This window comes from Erpetoichthys calabaricus, chromosome 13, assembly GCF_900747795.2.
Source record: "Erpetoichthys calabaricus chromosome 13, fErpCal1.3, whole genome shotgun sequence".
In the NCBI taxonomy this organism is placed as follows: Eukaryota; Metazoa; Chordata; class Cladistia; order Polypteriformes; family Polypteridae; genus Erpetoichthys; species Erpetoichthys calabaricus.
In genome coordinates this window covers 103,328,442-103,352,520 of record NC_041406.2, presented here as the reverse complement: position 1 = coordinate 103,352,520, position 24,079 = coordinate 103,328,442, and the positions used below count along the sequence as shown (strand labels likewise).

Here is a 24,079-nt window from a genome sequence, read left to right as displayed (position 1 = left end):
GTGAAAAGAACAGACAGAGAAGACGAGGAGGGAAAGATGTCAGTGGCCTCCACCTGTTTAACCAGTCCTGTTTTGGGGGTTGTCTCATTGTTTGCCCCTCTAGTGCACCTCTTGTTTAATTTCATTAACACCAAAGTAGTGGAAACTGATTAACAACCTCCTCTGCTACTTAAGTGACCAGATCAGTTTCCCAGAAGTTTCACTGACTTGATGCTAATACTCTGATTAAAAAGTGTTTCCTTAATTTTTTGAGCAGTATATTTAAATTGTTAGACATTAATAATACAAAATATTATCAAGCTACGATGCTAGATTTTAGTCCCTGTTTAACACTCCATTTGCTGCAATCTGTCTGGATGAAAGTCATTTGTGTTCTGTGTGCTGCTGATAGATGTCGCCATAGTTTGAGAGTTCATTTAAAGAAACAACTCCCTTTGAAGGATGATTTTATTTTTGTTTTCAATTTTTAGGGTTAGTATCCTCCCTCCCTCCAAAGACAGCCACCTCAGAATACGGTTTTGGACCTCTAGGCCTCATGACGCAAGCGCTTTAAATCCTGATCTGACTTATGTCTATGCCATTTGTCGTTCTTGTAAGAGGAGTCATTTAGAGCACTTAAAGGAAAGACGCTCTGCAAGATAATGCGTCTGCCTGAAGAAATCCCAATATGGCCTGGAGGCTGGCAGCTGGAGTGAAATCCTGACACCTCATCCCGGGGGACAGAAAAAAATAACAAAGGTTACAACAAAATCACTTACATGCATCAGTTAGTTCATGAAATGTGAAACTTCAACAAATGGAAAAGTAATTTGGTAGAACTGTAACCTCAACTGGATAAGGGGGGGAGGTAAGTGATGGCAAGCAGCATCTACACAGACAGACGTGAGTCACGTTCAAAATGGAGAGTGAGGAGTGAAATATGAGGACTTGGTTTGTGACGTTCTAATGGCACAGAGGAACAGGAGAAAATGTGGACTGAAGGCCTGAAGTCAGACAGCACATAATGATGGAGGGGGACGAATTATTGAATGTCGCCAACCAAGTAGCTAAGTTGGAAACAGGAAAGGCCCCAGCTCAAACCGCGCCACTGAAATTGGCACTTTATCTGGGCTCATACTTTAGAAGCGCAGAAGAAATATGAGCACTGCAGAGTATTGTTAAAAGCTTGGAATGATGTTCCTGTATGAAAGGTGCTATATAAAATATGCTACATTAAAGGCAATGTAGTGTTGAGGTTTGAGGCTTTGGACTTTAAGCCCTGAGGTTGTGAGTTTCAAATCCCACTATTGACACTGTGTGTGACAATGAGCAAATCACTTGACCTGCCTGTGCTCCAATTGGAAAACCAAAAGAAATGTAATCAATTGTATCATAAATGCTGTAAGTCACCTTGGATAAAGGCGTCAGCTAAGCAAGTAAATATAAATGTAAAATCAGAAGGCACATGTTTAAATGTCATCATTGCCTCACTATATCACCCAAAAAAGTCACTTCTCCGGCTTGTGCTCACATTGCCAAAATTCTCATGAAGAGCCTTGAGATAGTGTTCAGTATGAAAGGCGCTACATAAAATCACAAGGGTGTCGGCTCACTGTGCGACCCTAAGCAAGTCTAACAGTGTGCAAATAGGGAAAGTTTTCCTATTACACATCTAAAGACTGTTCAGATAGTGCTGACTTTAAAAAGGCACTATACAATGCCTGCAAAACGTATTCACTTCTCCTCCCAGTCGTTTTTATATTTCATTGTCATACAACATTGTGTCACAGCGAATTTAATTGGGCTTTTTTGACACTGTTTGACAGAAAGTAATTTAGACGCCTTTGCAGAGATCTGTTTTCACTTTGACATTAAAGAGTCTTTTTCTGTTGATCAGTGTTAGAAAAAAGAAATTAAATCCAATGTCTTTCAATGTTGTACAACAATAAAAACACAACTTTAAAGGGATGATGTACTTTTTATAGGCACTGTATGCTGCAGCCTTACTGCGTGACCCTGTGCAAATCACATCACTGGCCAGCGTCCACTTTCACACTGCTGAAATATGAGAGTAATGCTAACTCTGTACCTGTAAAGAGCCTTGAAGTGATGCTCTGGATGTAAAGGCATTTTATAAAGTCTCAAGGGTTCAGGTTCAGTCATCACTTCTGACCTCTCCTATGGGTCAGAGGGAGTAGCCTCATTAGCCAGGGTGTAACACAGATACAGACATTGTTCCAAATGTAAAGACCCTTGGGATAGCTTTCAATATGAAGGGCACTATATAAAGTTAAAGAGGGTGCAGGCTTACTAAGTGACTCTAAGCAAGGCATTTTGCAGGCATGCTTACACAATGCACGAATATGAAAGTAACACTAATACTTTACCTGCAAAGAGCCTTAAGGTGGTGCTCATTGGGAAAAGGCGCTCTATACAGTGCATCCGGAAAGTTTTCACAGCGCATCACTTTTTGCACATTTTGTTATGTTACAGCCTTATTCCAAAATGAATTAAATTCATTTTTTTCCTCAGAATTCTACACACAACACCCCATAATGACAACGTGAAAAAGGTTTACTTGAGGTTTTTGCAAATTTATTAAAAATAAAAAAACTGAGAAATCCATGTACATAAGTATTCACAGCCTTTGCTCAATACTTTGTCGATACACCTTTGGCAGCAATTACAGCCTCAAGTCTTTTTGAATATGATGCCATAAGCTTGGCACACCTATCCTTGGCCAGTTTCGCCCATTCCTCTTTGAAGCACCTCTCAAGCTCCATCAGGTTGGATGGGAAGTGTCGGTGCACAGCCATTTTAAGATCTCTCCAGAGATGTTCAATCGGATTCAAGTCTGGGCTCTGGCTGGGCCACTCAAGGACATTCACAGAGTTGTCCTGAAGGCACTCCTTTGATATCTTGGCTGTGTGCTTAGGGTCGTTGTCCTGCTGAAAGATGAACCATCGCCCCAGTCTGAGGTCAAGAGCGCTCTGGAGCAGGTTTTCATCCAGGATGTCTCTGTACAATTGCTGCAGTCATCTTTCCCTTTATCCTGACTAGTCTCCCAGTCCCTGCCACTGAAAAACATCCCCACAGCATGATGCTGCCACCACCATGCTTCATTGTAGGGATGGTATTGGCCTGGTGATGAGCGGTGCCTGGTTTCCTCCAAACATGACGCCTGGCATTCACACCAAAGAGTTCAATCTTTGTCTCAACAGACCTGAGAATTTTCTTTCTCATGGTCTGAGAGTCCTTCAGGTGCCTTTTGGCAAACTCCAGGTGGGCTGCCATGTGCCTTTTACTAAGGAGTGGCTTTGACTTCATGCTTGGTTTGTGCTCTGACATGAACTGTCAACTGTGGGACCTTATATAGACAGATGTGTGCCTTTCCAAATCATGTCCAATCAACTGAATTTACCACAGGTGGACCCCAGTTAAGCTGCAGAAACATCTCAAGGATGATCAGGGGAAACAGGATGCACCTGAGCTCAATTCTGAAGCTTCATGGCAAAGGCTGTGAATACTTATGTACATGTGCTTTCTCAATTTTTTTATTTTTAATAAATTTGCAAAAATCTCAAGTAAACTTTTTTCACGTTGTCATTATAGGGTGTTGTGTGTAGAATTCTGAGGAAAAAAATTAATCCATTTTGGGATAAGGCTGTAACATAACAAAATGTGGAAAAAGTGATGTGCTGTGAATACTTTCCGGATGCACTGTATATTCATTAAGGTGAAAGTTCAATCATTGCCACTGGTTTTCAGGTGTGACCCCGTGCAAGATGCTCCAGCAGGCAGTGATCAAACTCTAAGGAGCCTTAAAGTGGTGCTCAGTATGAAAAGGCACTATATAAAGCTACAAAAGATTCAGACCTCCGTATAGGTTAATAAGGTCATTATTGTTGCATTACAGAGTACAGTGAAATTCTGACATGCACGTGCCATCAACATGCAACACATTTCCACTCTCCGGTGCCATGATTAGTGAGTGGAACAATCTTACACTTACCTTAAAAATCACAGAACATATTAGTCATAGCAAACAGCAGACAAACATCTCATTATACCCATAATAAGCATATTTGTTAGGTACAATAAAAGAAAGGACACCTGTATGCAACCCCAGAGTGAGTCAATTGTTCTGCCAGCGCTCAAAATGTAGAAAATGAAAATATCTTTGATTAAATCTAATAAAAACATATAAGGGAAAAATGCAAAATAAAATGGAACATTTCAGATTTAAGGAGGTGTCAATAATGCTTCATGGCTGCTAGAAACCAACAAATTGTCTAAGAATACAAAGGGCCTTTAGTCATCTTTCATAAATGCTTGCCTGGTTGCAGATCTGAAGAGCTAGAGACATGGCAAATAGAGAACTCAGTGACAGTGACTAAAGTGTCAAAGGGAGAATATCTAGAGCAAGAAGACAAATTGCAAGCTTGTCTGGAGTTGGAAGAGGTGAAGATCCAGAGCAAGGCTAAAAGGCACACTCACAATGACTTCATATAATGAGAAATGTTCTGTTGCATTCATGTAAGTTGTTTAAACTGTCACGTCACACAGTGAGTTACAGCAAGTTCATCTTCTGTGATATTTACATTTATTTGTTGGGCTGACACCTTTATCCAAGGCGACTTACAACATTTATGATACAATTGGTTACATTTCTTTTGCTTTTCCAATTGGAGGTCAAGTGACTTGCTCAGGGTCACACAGTGCCAGGATTTGAACGCACAACCTCCGGGTTTGAGGTCCAAAGACTTAACCAATACACCACACTGCCTGCCTGATATTTTGGGCACTGTGGAGGATCAGCTTACACATCTCATTTCAGGGTCTGTTTATATGATAGACGGGGAATATGCAATGGTGAAAAAGGAAGCAAAAATGTGTGAACCAGGCACTGAATTTGTCCATATCACTGCCCAGGAAAGTAAGCTACATCACCCTGACAGACTCAGCAACAGAAAAGATTCACTCTGTACCATTATGTTAATGATGAATCACTCTGAATACTGGTGACTTCAAATAAGAAATCAAGCGTCCATTAGGCAAGTTCCATTCGTGGACACTACAAGCTGGACCTGCCCTATCCAAATGTTAATGACTTCAAATCTAAAACTGTGATACAATCTGAGCAGGTCTGATCTCATCTTACTGCCTGTTATTGACAGTTTGTCATTATATTTATTTACTCATTTATTTACATTTTGAGCTTCTGTAAAATTTTAATTTCCCCTTGGAGACAATTAAAGTTTAATCTAATCTAATCCAGATCAACTGAATACTTTCTTATGCCTATTTTGATCGTGATAACAAGTAGATAGAAAGTAGCCCGCCATTGATTGCTTGCAGCACGACAAGATTCATCCTCTGTTTCTGTATGTGATGGCTTAATGTCCACAAGGCATCTGGTTTCAGATGTTATACAAAACACATGACACATGCTTACTGTGTATTTTTGTGTGCAAATCTTTTGATGCCATTGTTTTATTGTCAACTGTTCTGAGGAGAATGTCATTGTACTGAGTACAAGTAACAATAAACCTGACCTGACATGATCTACGATGTTGTGATATAACATAACAACACAAAATAATGTCACCTGATATGACACGACATGACATAACACCCTCAACCCAGCCTAATCCAGGGTCACATTGCTAGAGTGTATTGTGACAGCTGTGAAGTCTGCACCTCAAATTGTGCCCATTGGTCCTCTGCAGCCCTAGGTGGTACCTTTCAACAAAAAGCTCCTTGGATAGTGAAGCAAATAGAGCAAGTAATGGTTGCCTACATTTAGTCAGCCAAAGGCCTAGAGCTGAAGGCTAGGTCCTTAACTGGATTAGAAAAGATTAAAGTCAAGGCTCTCCACCCAAAGCCATCTCCTCATTACACTCATCTTTCTTAGCCTCAGCTGTTCTTGTCCACTCACTTTTCCGGACACTGATACACATCTCATTAACTAGGACCACATCGCTAATAATCCCCTTTTCATTTTCCAGCTCGGACCCCAATCCTGAACATGCCAGACAGCCATCTTTTCTCTGTCTCTCTCCTACACCCGCTGACATCACGCCTTGCAGCTCAGGAGATCCTAAGTCTATCAGATAAGCAGATTTTCCAAGGCAGTGAGCTATTTTCAGCAAATGTCTTAGGCAAGGTGAGAAGCTTAACTCCTTATGGGTCGATGAACCAAGTTCTGGTATAGGAGATGGTCAGCAAAGTAGCCCAGAAACACTGGAAACCAGGTCTCTGCATTGGAGGGGGTCTTATTTACATATCATGAAAGGCCCCACCCTCTATTTGCATTTAGAGAGCTGCCACACACAAAGACCTCTGGCACAATTTGTGAGATTGAGGAGAACGGGCATCCCCTGAAGGACCTGAGTACTGAAAATAAACCTTAACTTTACACAACACCTGTCGTTCCCTGTGGGATAGCAAGATGCCCCCCTCTACCAATTCTGGGCTAAGGTGTAGAAGGTGGGAAAATAACCAGTAAGTCAGTGGGATTCATGCCGTAAGCTGCTTTATAGACAGAGAGTGGATTCAGAAAGGATTCAGACCCCCTTCACTTTCTGCATGTTGTAGTTTTTAATATTAAATGGATAAATTTGCCATTATTGCCCATCAGTCTACACTGGATAACCCATAATGAGAAAGTGAAAACATGTTTTCAGAAAGGTTTACAAATTTATGTCTATAAATTGCCATCTTAAGGCTTCTCCACACATTTCTATGGGGTTTAAATCTGGGCTGGAAAAATCCTTGAAGGGACAGGAAAACTGCTGGCTATGGGAATTACTGCAAAACTGTGGCAACCCGTTTGCCTTTTGCGGATGTATGAAGGATTTGAACTGTACAAAATGCAATTTAGATCCTGTAAGTAACACAACAACCACCATGGAAAGTAATTCTTCGTTGCCCGCTATGTTGGAATATAATTTTCCTTTGTGATGGGTGACCAATCACAGAATGAGACATTGTAATGGGTAGGCTCCAATCAGGAAAGGGCTACATATTATTCACAAATCAATCAGAACATAATTAGAGTTTGCATTTACCTATCCACATTGCATTGCCAAGCCACCATTTTCAGAAATACACGCCTCTGGAGAGCATTTTCAAAAATCTTTGTTAAAAGGACCCATACCTGTTTCATTCACAATGACACTGCTAAATACTTCTGGATAGTTACCTTGTGTTCTCATGTCTTCCAATATAAACTCCCCGCATGACTCTTTTGGTTATTTTCTATCCCATTTGGTGTCATATCTCAATAGCACCGCTTCCGTTAACCTCCCTCAGATCATATTATGTGTAGTATCTGTTAGAGCTGGAATATACTGATGAGGAGCTCCAAAAGACTAAAGGATAATAAGGAAAATAAAGAGACAGAACCTTGGTGGCAAAAGAAGAAAAGCTACTGTGAGGCTCCAAAAAACTGGTGAGGCCTGTAGAGCCCTGAATGAGAATTGTTTTAGAAAAGGAACAAGAGATGAGACATGAAATGAGAGACAGGCAAAATTAGTAACCAGGGAGTCCGTACACGATCCTCGAAACCAAAGACAGAACCCTAAATCTGCCCTGATTTAATATTTGGTAATTTAAGATTAATAATTAATAATAATTAAGATCAGAAGGTTAAGGTAATCGAACCAAATCAAAGTGTCAGAAACATGCCATTTGTTAATTTTTCACGTTTGCTTTGGTTTCAGCATGTTATTAACTTTACAGTTCTATTTTACTCATTGCTCTTTATTATGGTGACATCATTGTCAGTGATGCATTAGAATTTTATTTTCGATACTTCCATTTTGTTTGGTTATGTGCAGTATTTAGTTTTCATTTCTTGTTTTTTTTTTTCATTTCTTGATTTTATCAATCAAAGGATTTCAATTGGTGCCACCATATTGTGACTGTAGACACTGCATATTGCCTGTGTGGCACATATTATTGACTCGACTGCACAGTAACCCTTTTAACGCACTTGTTGACAAAAGTCAATATAATGGACAGAAAAATAAATGCTGAGAAAAGTTGCCTGAAAACTATTACAGAGGAACCTCAGTTCACGATCATAATTTGTTCCAAAACTCTGGTCGTAACCTGATTTGGTCGTGAACCGAAGTAATTTCCCCCCATAGGATTGTATGTAAATACAATTAATCCGTTCCAGACCGTACGAACTGTATGTAAATATATATATTTTTTAGGTTTTTAAGCACAAATATAGTTAATTATACCATAGAATGCACAGTGTAATAGTAAACTAAATGTAAAAACATTGAATAACACTGAGAAAACCTTGAACAACAGAGAAAACTAACACTACAATAGTTCGCGTTATAGCACTACCAACCACTGGCTAAAAACACTTTTTTTAATGAGTTTTAAGCACAGGGAAAAAAATTAACAATTGAAAAATCCGTAATTTAATAAACCACCAAGAAAAGTAACATTGCAACAATACAGGCTACGAACCGATCTCTGTAAACAGAAGTGAAAACAAAAACAAGCCCAGTGCATTCTTTAACTGCCTTCCTACCTTATGAGTCCAGCCCCCTCTCTTTCTTGCGCGCCTGTGTGTGTGTCCCGCTCTCTCTCGCTCCCTTTCTCCCTGTGCATTTCCTGTGTAGCGAGCAAGAGAGACTGAACACGTACAAACCAAAAGGGAAACTGGCTTGTTCGTATACCGAGTGTGTGGTCGTGAACAAATGCAAAAGTTTTGCGAACTTTTTGGTCGTAAACTGATTTGTACATGTTCCGAGACGTTCGTGAACCGAGGTTCCACTGTATTTAGTTTAATCCACTAGAAGCCAGCAAAGATGGCAACATAAACTGAATTGGGCACAAGTATAACATGGCATCAAATACCAGCTGTTGCTCGTACAAAAAAAATATTTTGCAGAAAATGTTGGTAAACTGTTGATAGCACAGATTCAGGTGAGGATTTTGAACTTTCAGAAGAAAGTGACAATGAGACAGCTGCTGAAAAAATGCATCAACACATATTGCAAACAGCATGGCTTAACAGCGAATGCAACTGCAATGAGAAATTTCAAATACAGTGCATTGGTGAAATTACAAAATCATTTATCTTAAAACAGAGAAACATTCACTGCAACTGCAATTATGAATTTACTGTTTCGAAATTACCTAAGAGGGTTAATAAATTTGTATAATACAAGTTATTAAAATGGCAGCAGAATTGTTCACAAGACCAGGAACTTACCATTACCTTAGCTGCTTGCATATATGTGGGCATCCAAGAAGGAATGAAGGAGTTGCCTGTGTTCATTGAAATCAATTGAAGATGAAGAAGTGACATGATTGAAGTGTTCAAAGTTATTAAAAAAAATTATTGTCTGTAACTTTTAAATAAAGGAGAACATGGAGGCACAGAAGGAAAACGGTTAAAGGAATACTGCACCCAAAAATGATATTTTTTTGCTACTAACCCTGTTTAGCTCATAGTGATGGCTGACAAAAAATTGTAATCTCATGTTTTCATGCAGAACAAAGTTTATGATGGAATAGGCATTTATGGGGACCAACGACAGAACAAATGCAAATATGACAAAACCATCCATGTCAAAATCTCACGTCACTCATGTTCACAATGTTACAAACTCATGTAGTTTTACTGAAGCATTATTAAATAAATCACTCCGGGAATGAAAATGGAATGTGCTCAGACACAAACAAGCATACCAATTTTAGAATATTTTGGGATTTTTTAGTAGTGGTCTGTGAAACTGCATGTGCGAACCGACATTCTGCATCTCAGAAATGCTCAAGTAAGAGGCAGATTCTCTTCCTAATTTTTTCCCTTTTCTTTATCTTTTAATCTTTACAATATTCATATCACATGAAATACAATAGACATTTTACCACTGCAGGAACTTTATTTTCGGTAACCACTGAGTTATTGTGTGATGTAGACCCTTGGTGTTATGTTCCCATCGCATAAAAGAAACTGTAACTTTTATGCAAAATATGTGATGTGCAAAGGACTGATACAGTGTGAAGCGAGGCACATTCAGGAGTTTACGGTAAACCCCTATAACTTATTGCTTCAATGCAGTGCATGGCCTGGTGCACCAGGAAGGCAGCTATGAAGAGTGACGCAGTGCGAAGTGCGGTGCTCCATCTTTATCAATACCTCTCCAAAGTCTAAACTAACCTGAAAATTGATCCAGGGGTGCTGTACAACAGCTGACACTGCGCGCTGACCTCCAAAGGTCATGAGAAAAGTCAATTTCCCCTTGAGGATTAATACAGTGTACCTAAAATACTAAGAGATTTGTAAGATGGCACTAGGGATTGTGGTCAACTAATCAGCACAATTCATCATCCGAGCTCCACCCATGCTAGTTCCTGGTTGAATAAAAAAATACATAGCCTGGAGTAGAAGCTAAAAAAACTACAAGGAACTACAAATATCCCAAATTTTTGTGGTGGGAATGCTACAAAAGTTACCGAGTATATCCAGCAGGGATTATATTCTTTATTAAATGCAGAACAGACTCAAGCCTTATACACATCCCTTTAGTAACCATGGCAGAAACAATCAGACGATGGAAATACAGTACAAAAAGAGATAAATGTATTTAACTTGCTTTAAAATGTAGCATAATCATTTATACATACACTCACCAGCCACTTTATTAGGTACACCTGTTCAATTGCTTGTTAACCCAAGTATCTAATCAGTCAATCTCATGGCAGCAGCTCAATGCATTTAGGCATGTAGACATTATCAAGATGACCTGGTGAAGTTCAAACCAAATATCAGAATGGGGAAGAAAGGCGATTTAAGTGACTTTGAACATGGCATGGTTGTTGATGCCAGACGGGCTGGTCTGAGTATTTCAGAAACTGCTGATCTATTGGGATTTCCACAAGCAACCATCTTGGTGATTTACAGAGAATATTCTGAAAAAGGGAAAATATACAGTGAGCGGCAGTTCTCTGGCGAAAATACCTTTTCAATGCCATAGGTCAGAGGAGAATGGCCAGACTAGTTTGAGCTGATAGAAAGGCATCAGTAACTCAAATAATCACTCGTTACAACCAAGGCATGCAGAAGAACATCTCTGAACACACAACTTGTTGAATCTTGAAGCAGATGGACTACAGAAGCAGGAGACTACACCTGGTGCCACACCAGTCAGCTAAGAACAGGAAACTGAGGCTACAATTCACACGGGCTTATCAAAATTGGACAACTGAAGGTTGGAGAAACATTGCCTGGTCTGGCGAGTCTCAATTTCTGCTGCGACATTTGGATAGTAGGTTCAGAATTTGGCGTCAACAACATGAAAGCATGGATCCATCCTGCCTTGTATCAACAGTTTAGGCTGGTGGTTTTGCTGTAATGGTGTGGGGGAAATTTTCTCGACACACTTTGGGCCTATTTGCACCAACTGAGCATCATTTAAATGCCACAGCCTACCTGAGTAGTGTTGCTCACCATATCTATACCTGTGTGACCGCAGTGTACCCGTCTTCTGATGGCTACTTCCAGCAGGATAACAAACCATGTCACAAAGCTCAAATCAACTCAAAGTGGTTTCTTGAACATGACAGTGAGTTCAGTGTACTCAAATGACCTCCACAGTCACCAGATCTCAAACCAATTGAGTACCTTTGGGATGTGGTGGAATGGGAGATTTGCATCATAGATATGCAGCTGACAAATCTGCAGCAACTGTGTGATGCTATCATCTCAATATGGACCAGAATCCCTGAGGAATGCTTCTAGCACCTTTTTGAATCTATGCCACAAAGAATTACGGTAGTTCTAAAAGAAAAAGGGGGTCCAACCTGGTACTAGAAAGGTGTACCTAATAAAGTGGCCGGTGACTGTACATTTCCAGGCCAAAGAGACGCCAATGGAACAGTACAATGAACATCCAGTTCTTCAATGTGGAGTGCCTGATGAGTGCACATCATCGAGTCTGGCAGAATGTAAGGCGGCTTTGGGACGGCTTCTACTTTCTTGATGGATCCTAACCATTATAAATACTCACATATTTGCATATTCATTGAGTTTTTCATGAATCTTGCCAGGTATGGGCAACTGCCATCTGAGCTGCCTATGTTACTTATGGACTGTGACCAAATGGCAGCTTTTCCTGTTCTAATCACTCATGGCCTCTGCAGACAGTGGTCCTGATCATCAAACATCAGCACTATTTAAATAGCATGCCTGTGTGTCCTTCACATGTTTCTGTCCATCTCTCTGACAGTTTCCTTCTGTCAGCTTTATGGCCTCATAACATATGTTTGGAATAAAACTTCACTGGTCACTGTGGCACATTTCAAACCTATTGCTACACTGACTTTCTAAAACGTTCCTGTGGTGGGAGAGCACCTAATGTTAGTCAATGAATAAGCTGTTACTAGGCAGGAATCTGACCAGTGCTTAGGGAGACAGATGGGTCTTCAATTCAAAGACTTGACTGATTTTGTTTTAGATCAGGAGAGCATCTTATAAAAGTGGTTTATTTTACTAAAATTGCATGCATTTTATAAGTTCTGAGCATATGACTGGATGACGTGACATGAGGAATATGCAACACAATTTACAGGATTTTTTCATGAACGTTTTGTTTGCAGCGTTGATCACCATAGACGCTTATTCTACTGGGAATTCTGTTATCTATGTGAAAACATGAGATTAAAAATTTTCCTCAGCCATTACATATACTACATAGTATATAATTTTATTTTGGGTGGGGTACTCCTTTAAGGACTAAATGCACGATAAGAAAAGTTTAGAAAGTTTTTCTGCCCACAGAAAACAACAGATTCATGAAATAAATTGCAGGGTACCACAGAATTCAATAGTACGTACAGCCCTTTAAATCTCAGCGTAAGAATATTTTAGAAAAAGGCAAGTGAACAGGGACTGTTGAGTTAACACTGCAGTGTCACACAAACTGTACACAGAGCTTGCCCTACTTTCACGGCTTAGACCTCCTGATTCTCTTAGTGTGGGTGGAGTCTTTGTCAATCATTTGTAATCTAGCCAATCACCTCTGACAAGTGACATCAAAGAACTGTGGCTCCAGTTCTACTTTTGCTCCTATGTGTCTTCCTCAATGAGCTACAGTAAGCCCACAAGACACACTGCCCCTTGTCAACCCATCTGAAGCCTCAACTCTGAACAAAAACCCAGAGGAGCATAATGCTTGTAATAAATATGGTGCTGGATTCATTTAATCTCAAGTGAGTCTTTCAAAAAAAACAAAACAAAAAAAGTGTTATGTATGTATGTGTATTTAGATAATATTCAGACCCCTTCACATTTTATGTTGCAAACTTCTGCTAAAATCTTTAAAATTCATTCTTTCCTCCAAATAAAGCAAAATCAGGATTTTAAATATTTTTGCCAATTTATGAAAAATACAAATGGAAACATCATATTAACACAAGTATTCAGACCCTTTACAGCTTGGAGCGCTATTGGGTATGACACGACAAGCTTCACACTCTTGGATTTGGGGATTTTCTTCTCTGTCAGGTTGAATGGACTCCATCTCTGGAGTTATTTTTAGGTCTCTCCAGAGATGTTCAAGTGGTTCAAGTCTGGGCAACTCAAGGACATTCATAAAGCTGACCTGAAGTCCTGTTGGAATGCAAGGCTTCTGAGCAGTCTGAGGTACAGAGCACTCTGGAGCAGGTTTTCATTACGGGTATCTTCATAATTTGCTCTGATCGGATTTCCCTCAGCTCTGTTTAGTCTTCCAGTCCTGGCTGCTGCTGCAAAAAAACCCACAACATGATGCCACCACCATGTTTCACCACTGGAATGATATTGCACAGGTGTTGAGAGGTTTACTCTGAATATGATGCAAATTCTAGTTTCATTAGACTTTCATTAGACCAGAGAATCTTGTTTCTCTCAGTCTGAGAGTCCTTTAGGTGCCTTTTGCAAACTCCAACGGTGTTTCCCAGTGGCTTTTATTAAGAAAAGGCTTCTATGTGGCCACTGGCATAACGACTAGATTAGTGGAGTGTTGCAGTGATGGTTGTCTTTTGGATGTTTCTCCACAAAGGTTTTCAGGAGCTCAGTCACAGTGACAATTGGGTTTATGGTCACCTCTCTCACTAAGGCACTTTTACTACAATTACTCAGTTTGGCAGACAGTTCTAGGAAGACTCATGGCTGCTCCAAACATTTTCCATTTAAGAATTATGAAACTGTGCTCATTTAAGGCTGCAGGAAACTTTGTGCAGCCTTCCTCATATCTGTGTCTCGACACAATCCTGTCTCTAAACTGTGAAGGCAATCCCTTTAATCTCATGGCTTGATTTTGGCTCAGCTATAAGACCTTCTATAGACAGATGTGTGCCTTTCCTAGTCATGTCTAATCAACTGAACTGACCATAGGTGGACACCAAACAAGATGTGGAAACATCTCAATGATGATAAATAAAATGGGATATACCTGAACCAAACATCAATTGTCATAATAAACAATTTGAATACTTGTGTTAAAGTGACTTTTCAGGTTTTTTTTTTATAACTTTGCAAAAAGTTTGGTTTGTCATTCTGAGATTTTGAGTGTTGCTTGATGAGGGAAAAATAATTACAACATATGAACATATGAAAGTGTAAAGGGGTCTGAATCCTTTCTGAAGGCACAATATAAGTCACTAAGAAATGGCACTATGTCATGCTGTTTTGCAGGCCATACCTCACTCAACATGGGTAAGAATTTAGAGTCAAGCTCCTACAGATGGGCCAGCAAAAGAATAAATATGCCTAGTGTCCTAAAAATGGCTAGAAGGAATTATTTGTGTTACTGCCAGATGTTCAATATATGATATGGTCACCAAAACTATATTTAAGGTTACAAAACAATACTAATTGATTTGTATAATTTTAGTGAGATTGGCTTTTCTGTGGATTCAGGATTTTGACTTTGATTTCAGGTTAGTGCTCTGGGCTTTGGTAATCTGACTGGTGGTCTTCACTTTGGCCCATTATATTGGTACGATTTTTTCTCTTATCACCTGGGTACTGTGTTTTTGTAATCTGCCAAAAACAACAAAATTACAATCAAAACAATGAGTTATCTCTCTCTCACCGCACTAAGTATCAGTTCGCTTGCAGGAACAATTTATTTGCACTAATCTGAGACAGAGGCTGTGGGCCGAGGGGAGGGGGATGCGTGACGTCAGAAGTGTGGAGCTGAGCAGGGCCCTCCTCACTCACGCGCCAGCCTCAGTTAGAGTCGGTCTACCTGTCACCACGTTTTGGAGAGTACCTTACCTCCGCTTAGCTAGCGATACCTGTTTATTGATTTTTAAAGTTGATCCTGTTTCACTAGTACGCGGGCGGAGCCACGGGGGACAGCTAGTCTTAAATAAAACCATGAAAAAGAGCACTTGGAAGATCTACAATAAAACAGTTTTAATAAAAATTATAATTATTAAAACTCAAAAACATGGCTGAACATACAAAGCAAATGTACTAACCATGATAATAATAATTCATTACATTTATATAGCGCTTTTCTCAGTACTCAAAGCGCTATCCACACAGGGAGGAACCGGGAAGCGAACCCACAATCTTCCACAGTCTCCTTACTGCAAAGCAGCAGCACTACCACTGCGCCACCTGTGAGGACATACACTGTTCAGTTTGTTCAAATGGATGACACAGAGCAAATGACTGCAAATATGTTGTGAATTGTGCCCAGAGAGTTATCTCTCTATTATAAAAAAAAATCCTGGGAGAGAAAGACGGGAGATGAGACGTGATCTTCACGTTAAGATCACGGAAGTCACTTAAAAGACCCGCAAGACGAAAGAGATTGGCCACGGAGGACCTTAAACATGAGACTTTGTGCCAAGTGATTGACCCAGGACCGTCTCGTGATGACGTAGAACATGAGATTCTTGTAAGTCACGCCCTACTTACAACCAATATCAAATAAGACCACGGGCAGCAAAACATTTAGTCATCTAAAGGATTTGAGCACACACAGATCCAGGGTCTCAGCGCATATAAAGCGTATAAGGACAATACATTATAAATGAAACGTCAACGACTAAGCAAAGAAGAAAGCAGCGCGGAGAAAAGAGACTCAAAAGCGTTGGAGAGAAAAAAGAACAAAAAAAGAAAAAATAATCTAGGTACAAATTCAGAAAATAAGGAAAGTAATAATCAGCCCGGAACAAGTGGAACTGAAGAAAAGCACGTCCAATCAGGCTCAGAATTAAAAGACAGAATAAAAGACAAAGTAGAACTTCATAAAGACGTTCACAAATGCTGGCGCTATACACATGCAGAGCAGGTTAGAGATTATGAAAGCAGTGGAATTAAAAAGTACGTAAATATTGTAAGGCTTTGAAGTTTAAGTCAGAGAATTTCAAAAACGGACTTTATCTCACATGCATTTATTAACTGCTGATGATGAAGATTGTTTTGTCTGTGCTGAAATTCCAAACAGAGAAACTTATCCTGAATTATGGTACAAATTAAAAAAAAACACATGTCTCACTGACCTCTTTTAAAAGAGTCAGCATATTGGGACTCCAAAGATTCCAAATACTGTTTTTACAGAAGTTCTGAAATAAAAGTGAAACTAATGAAATAGCAACAATTCAAAGAAAAAAAATCTTAAAAGCGTGTATCCAGAAAACCAAACACGGGGGTTGGTGATCAAAGTGAGCAGGGGGCAAAGCCCCCTAGTTTAAAAAAAAAAAAAAAATCTTTCTGGTGTCGTATATCCTCTAATTTAGTCCCTTTCCCGGGCATTTGATTAATAATAATAATAATAATAATAATAATGCATTTTATTTATAGGGGCACTTTACATTAGCATTAAATCTCAAAGTGCAACATAATAAAGATTAAACAAAGGCAAGGCAAGATAAAAACAGAGATAAAACAACAATAATTATAGCATTCTTGTTAATATGCTTTCCTAAAGAGAAAAGTCTTTAGTCCATAATCTGCTGTGTTCTCAGGCTCTCTGGTAGGGCATTCCAGAGCCATGGAGCAGCGGCTGCAAAGGCTCTGTCTCCCATTGTATGAAGTTTGGTCACAGGGGGGCGAAGGCGGTGGGTATTTGTAAAACGGAGGTTTCTTGTAGTGGATTGTAATATAAGGAGTTCTTTAAGATATTGTGGAGCATTTCCATGGATACATTGGTGTGTAAACAAACAGAGTTTGTATTCGATACGCAGACGGACAGGGAGCCAATGAAGTGACCGAAGGATTGGTGATTGTTCTATCTATCAGTCTATCTGTCGATCAAAATGTATTTGTCCCCAGTGGGATATTTAGCTATTTACACATTAAGGATTTGTGATTTGTTTTTCTTAAAAATACCTCCACACAAGCATCTTCTTCTTCACCACAGACCTCAAAGGCTTCATGGCTGTTTGTTTCCCTCTCACTTGCTACCTGCCTCTCTTCCATCCTATTTTAAACTCTAAACAGCAAATAAGACCCCAACCTCAATGCATCCGTTGAAAATAAAGCACTGCTTTCCAAGTCAAAGGAATACTCCACCTAAATTTTTTTTAACAGTATCCCACGTATTTCGTAGTGATGGAGAAAAATTCATAATCTCACTTTTTTATGGAGAGTGAAGTTAAAAAAGTTTTATGATAAAATACAAGCGAATTGTTACCAATGCTGTATAAAAGGAAACAATAAGAAAAACAATCTTGCATTACTCATGTCACATGATGTATAATACATGTGAGTGATCCAGTCATTTTTTTAATGCCAAATTATTGTTAATGAAATGCTTCAGGTATAATCATTGCCCATCATCAACAGGAAACATAAGTCACATAGGACTGACCTTTTTAAATGAAGAGAGGACTTTTGACCATAGAATAAGAGGGAGATTTGGATCTTTACAACAAAAACACAGTCCATGTGACTTGCTTATTACATCAAAAACCTCATCTTCATTCTCCTTGAAAATGTGAGATGAACATTTTTACTCTATCATTACTATAAAAAAACATGGGGTAAGTAAGATAAAACTTTTGTTTTTAAGTGAAGCATTCCTTTAAGAACCTTATACCAATGTTCAATCAAGACCATGGTGGCAGTGTCATGGCTTGAGGATATCATAGGGCAGGGGTTTTCAAACTCGGTCCTGGGGACTATCTATGGTTGCAGGTTTTTTTTTCCAACCAGATTCCTAATCAGTGACAACACCTCATAACACTGGTCTCATTTAATTAGCTAGTATTTTTTTTCCTCTTCTCTTATTCTATATTCACAAATGCACAGCAGCATGACTTTTACATTTATATGACATTTAGAAATATTTCTGGTTTTGCTAGAGATTTAAATGCTTAACTCTCTTTTGCTGATTTCCTTTTACTTTGCCCTTTCGCTGTGCAGTTTGCTTCCTTCATTGTAAAAGGCTTCAACTACCTTAGCACCAGACCCACTAATTAGTAAATAATATATTAGTTAAACATTTAGAACACCTGGAAAAGTAGATTGTAAAATCAAGATGAAAATATTGTTAAAAAGAAAAAAATACATTATTCCCATATAACTGCTTAGTACATTTTAATATTTTTTTTTTTACTAAACTTCATTTTTTAATTTCTATATTGTTTCCAAACCACAAAATATGGGAAATAACAGTTTACTTAATTAGCCCAAGAGTCCAATTAAAAACAGAAGGTGGCTAGAACAAAAGCCTGCGGCCACAGTCTTCAAGACTGAGTCTGAAAACCCTTGGCTTATGGTCTAAGGACGTATCTCAGAATGGAGATTCGTCATCAGTGAAGAAAACCTCGATACAGCTTTCCGTCAGATAATCTTTCAAGAGGTTGGACCATCAATTCATCACAAGATGCTGAAAGATGGTAGCCTTGATAGCCCATCAGACAAATGGCTTAAGGAGGAGTTTTATATCTTAGGAAGTCCACACCTAAAGGCCATAGAACTGTAGTGCTAGAGTCTGAAATAAGTAGACAATGATGTAAAATCTTTAAATGTTACTGGTGAAGAAGTTACAGGACAAAATAAATTTGTTCAGAGTCTCATCAACAATTCCAAGAAGCATTTGAGTCTTGAGTGCCATTACCAACATCAGATGCACTAACTAAAACTTAAGGGGGCAGTGGCAGGACACGCTGTTACTAACTGACCCATGTTTCTGTATTTATTATTACACTGACAAAGACTTGACACTGAACATTAAGACTAAGTAAATCTCAAAAGTGATAGCAAAACTTTCATGAAAACTGCAGTATACTAGACACACAAACAGCATATCCTTAAAAAACATTCAGGACATTAAATGTGCAACAAGCGTTCTTGACCGTACCGTTATTTCAATTTATCTATCTATACAGGCCCTCAATGTCACCTCTCCCACTACCAACAGGAAGAGCACACCTAACAACCCACAGCAACTTCTGCTTGAATTTATGAATATGTCTGCATCTTTTATGACATGTTGAATATAGGAGGAAATCTTTACTAGTAAGCAAAATAGTTTATTTAGGTGCTCTTTGTTTTCTTTTGTTTATTGCACACTTAGAAGACAATACGAGTCTTTTGATATTGCATTGATACAAACAGTAAAGTCATCAATACATTTTCTGAACCCTGAAGTATCACAAACAAGTCAGGGGCCAATCCCAGACTGGACTTAGGTCAATCACAGAGCAACTTCATGTGCACACAAACCAGAATAGACCACCCGAACATTGAGAATCAGCCCATATCTTTGGATTATAAAGGAACAGAAAAATGAGTATGTGAGAACACCCACACTCCATAAAGAAGGGCTGCCCACTTGTAAAGCCACCATGCTGGCCTCTAAAATACAACAGCTTTTACATTCTTTAAAATCTTATGGTTGTAATTTGTTTTGTTTTTGCATATTAGACTCTAAATGATTTACATTCGGGAATATAACAAGACACAGCTTAAATTAATGCAGGGAAATTTTGTCATACTTTTGATAGATTTTCGTATTCATCAGAGAGTTGTGCTAGTTCCCTTGGGTCATTAAGTAGTTACTTGTGTAGGTATACAGCATTATTTCCACTTCCTAAGCTCACAAATAGTCAGATAAATACAATCTTCCAATTTCGCATTCACTTACAGGAAGAATGATTTCTGGCTGGGGATGATTTTTTTTTTTTTTTTTTTTAAAAAGGGAGCTATATATATATATATTTTTATTTTAATGTTTAAGTCACATTGCTTTTAAATGTAAATCCAATTTGGATTCTTATTACCTGAACAAGATACCAAAGTTCAAGAATCAAAATTAAAATACAGATTGATTTCACCAAGCAGGATAACTTTAGCATTTTCTCTTATTTGAAAACAAATAAAACATACAAAACAGGCCACCTTGTTTGGCTGGGTGCAACTGAACTCTTGAGAAGCACGATGAGAAGGTCAATGATGTATTTTCTCAAATTTAAACACAGGAAGGGAATCAGCTCAAAACAAATGTAAAAAGATATTGCAAAATTAAAGTTGAAAACAGACAACAGTTATTTTGCATTTTAATTTTTCTAAAATATTTTACTAAAAAAAGAATTATCAAATTAATTACGGTTGCATGGTTTTCAGGAGGCTTATAGACACAAGAAATTTAGGCAATAAAAACAAACAAATATTGAACATACATCTCCTTTATCAAAGACGGGCCAGCAAGTTGCCATAGAAACAAAACAAGCGGTAGGTGGATGCCATAATGACAGGATAGTAAAATCTCAGCAGCAAGAATCTTGGTTGCTTGGAAACCTTACTGGAGTCCTCCAATGCAAACACAGCATTAATGAGTTAATAAGGATTCACTTTGCCATATCTTCAGCCACAGTTTTTCCAATCTTATCCTTTAAATAAGCTACCCTCTGCCAATCTGATTTAAGCTCCAGCCACTCAAAGTATGGTACCTAAAGAAAAAAGAAAAAAAGAGAGGTGAGCAGATGTGCATGGACAGATCCCTATGGACACTACAGCCATTAACCCCAACAGACAAGCGGACAGCTGCAGAAAAACAACATAAAGCCATGCCACGCTGGAATCAGTTTTAAAGTAATGACCTTTCCCTTCAAAAAAATGAACATGGGCTAACTCCCAAGCCTCCACAGAAAGATAATTTACCCCTTTTGGAGGTTTAGCTACCCCACTGCTTATACATCTAGAACAAATGTTCACATTGAGGTCTACTGCATTTTATCAATGCAATCCTTTTACAAATTTTTCTTCACATTTTCATCAAAATAACTGAGCTTTGTTCCGTAATTACACACTGAAAACATGCCCACCATTATGCTATCTAAGTATTATTCTAGAATGGTATTCTTCAATTTCACATATAAGTGGAAAAGAAATCTGATATACCAATTGGACAAAGAGCAGTAAAGAGTGTGGCCACCATGTATGACTACCTTGTGTGAGCAATGGAAAATGGAGTTTTTGAAGGTGTAATGCAACAACAACTCCATGCAAGAGAGTCAACCAACTCATTCCTTGTATTTGGAGATGGGGACACTCTTCCAGTTGAGATGTAGGAATCCCTTACAAAATAACATCAAATAAGGTGTTCACAACTGGTGATCAAGAAGGATAAAACTGTTCATCAAACCAAGGTCAAGGTTATTCTGGTGTGCAAAAAGAAAATGCTACAACTAGAGATGAAGGTAGTCACCCAAAATCAAAGATTTACTGATGTCTTTGAAGCACTATTCTCAAAATAAATGTGCTCTACTAGGTTTACTGAAAGGTTTGTGATAGATGCCTGCATTTGCATGGTAGACCCACAGGACCAGAAGTAATGCTCTTCATGTAATTTTCGTACTTCAGGTTGGAGGGGGTGGATAAAGAATAAAATAACTTGAGTTTTTAGCAGGTTTCTTTTTTTTTTTCTTTTTTCAGATGTTGAGCAAGTGCATTAGAGACGAAATGAATCATCATTTAAGCTACACCTCGTTGTTTTAGACAGTGTGAACAAAAACACAGATTATAGTAAATATTCCTGTTACAAGTACACATAGCCTGAGGCTGTTAAATGTATATCAACAATGTAAAAAAGCGCTCTTAAAAATGGTGATTTTAGAGACTTTACAATAACTAAAAGATAAACATAAATGACAGGCATTTTTCAATGCAGCCGATTTGAAAATAGGTGCCTGCTATTTGATTGCTGTTTATAAATTTTAGTGTGCTGTTAGCAAAAGTCAATAGGTGTCACACGCTGTTGTCAGAGAACAAACTAAACTGACACTCATGAACACCAAATTGACAAGTCAAAAATGGTGTCTGACAAAGATTTTACTGAATTTAGGCAGTACCAAGCAGACACAGTGGCCAGATTTGGTCAATACAACGTCAACACGATGTTGCCACATCTCTCAAAGATACCATGACATGCAAGTAAGTTGGTGCAGAACATAAAAGGAGCAGTTGTGAATGAAATCTCACCTACTACAGAGGAGTACAGGTGCCCAACATTTAGACGTGGAACTATTATAAAACGTCACTGTCATCTGCAACTGTTTACTCCACTAGTGACAAATTTAAGCGTGTCTCTAGATGTTTTAAGCAAAACCATGAAAATCAAAAAAAAAAAAACAAAAAAACGGGTTATTTATATGGTCATTGGTACTGCTTTAGTAACTCAGTGTTTTTGGAACTGAAGCATTACTCTTTGGCAACAAAAAAACTATAACTGACTGTCCTGCATGGGTTCACAAGACTTGACTGGAATGCCTACACATGAAGTGAGATTGTATCAAGCACCTAACCTTCAGAAGTGATGGAATGGGCACCTGATTCTTCTCATTTACTCAATGATGTGAAAAAAATTGGTCATTAACTTCAGACTGGAAAAATGTATTTCTCTTTTGAAATATATGGTGTGGAACAAAACATTATCACTCATCAATGAGCAAGGTGATGTACTGAACTGAATGGATGGCAGTTGATTCAAGGAACAAGAATTTTGGTGGGAGCGGCGCAGAACAAATATATAGTAAAAAAGCCAAGGTTGTAAGAATCGAATAACCAAGGCCCAGGACGTGAAACAAGAGCTGTAGTGAAGGAGTGAGAGGACTAGAAACCAAAAGTTCACATAACTAGAACACAACTAGAACCAACAGAAAAATCAAAGTTAAAACACAAAAGAGGAGTTTGTCATCTGACAGCTTTTAAACAAAGAATAATTATGTTAGAGTATTTAGGCTGAACCCACGAACTTTGGCAACCAGTGCAGTGCTTGAGCAAGATGACCACAGGTTTGAGAGAGAATGGAATCAGAGAATGGCAAGGAGAAGTTAAAATTAACAAAAGTGAAGACAGTAATTAATGATGTGTATCCAGAATTACAATCAAAGAATGAAACGGTAAATCATAAGCCAAAAAGGATACACGTAACCAGAGCCAAGAAACACAGGACGTGAATTATAATCCGGGGGTATGGGGGGAAAAAAACTGTTATAACCAGTTAATTCAAAACTAACACTATGAAAACTTTTTCTTTTGGCTTTTTGAAATGTTGCACTTCTGACGTCATGATGTGTGATATCTGGGAATTGCATCCTCAGCAAAGGAGCGTCGCATCCCAGCAACAGTCTTCAGCATGGGTGTGCTCACAAGGAAAACAAGATGCCTCAAGAGAATGTCAACAAAAAGAAACAAAAAATGAAGATAACCACTAGATTCCTTAGCCACAGAAACCTTGAAAAATCATACTGTTAATAATTTTAATAGGCCAGGGAAGTGAAAATTAAGCTTAAAAGGCAAATCATAACATCCAGGAAGCGCATAATAATGACAGTTATACTAGTGACCTTGTGATGTCACGTGCCACACACTTCTAGTTGACCTTACCTAGCAATGACAAAATTCTTACAATGGCAGTGCCAATAAACACATGATGTTGCCTTGGGAGATTGCAAAAAATATCCAATATAGCAAAAATGCATTGAAACAAAAAATTAATGTGACCATTGGATTGTATAACTTATTTTTAGGAGTCCTAGATATCATATTGGAAACAGAAAAAACAAGAGTCAAATGTATGACTGACAATACTTTTACATTGTAAGCAGTAGTGAGATGCAACTG

At 38.5% G+C, this 24,079-nt stretch overlaps 1 protein-coding gene across 2 annotated transcripts in view; it reads right to left on the bottom strand.

Annotated features, from left to right (window-relative positions):
- Window positions 1-20,624: 20,624 nt before the first annotated feature.
- tbrg4 (transforming growth factor beta regulator 4) overlaps window positions 20,625-24,079 on the bottom strand; it is a 52,780-nt gene continuing 49,325 nt past the window's right edge. For both annotated transcript variants that reach the window (XM_028817376.2, XM_028817378.2), the window contains exon 11: window positions 20,625-20,904. In XM_028817376.2, coding sequence (XP_028673209.2) covers window positions 20,803-20,904 — 102 coding nt within the window. In that variant the 3' untranslated portion in view covers window positions 20,625-20,802. The remainder of the gene's footprint in view (window positions 20,905-24,079) is intronic.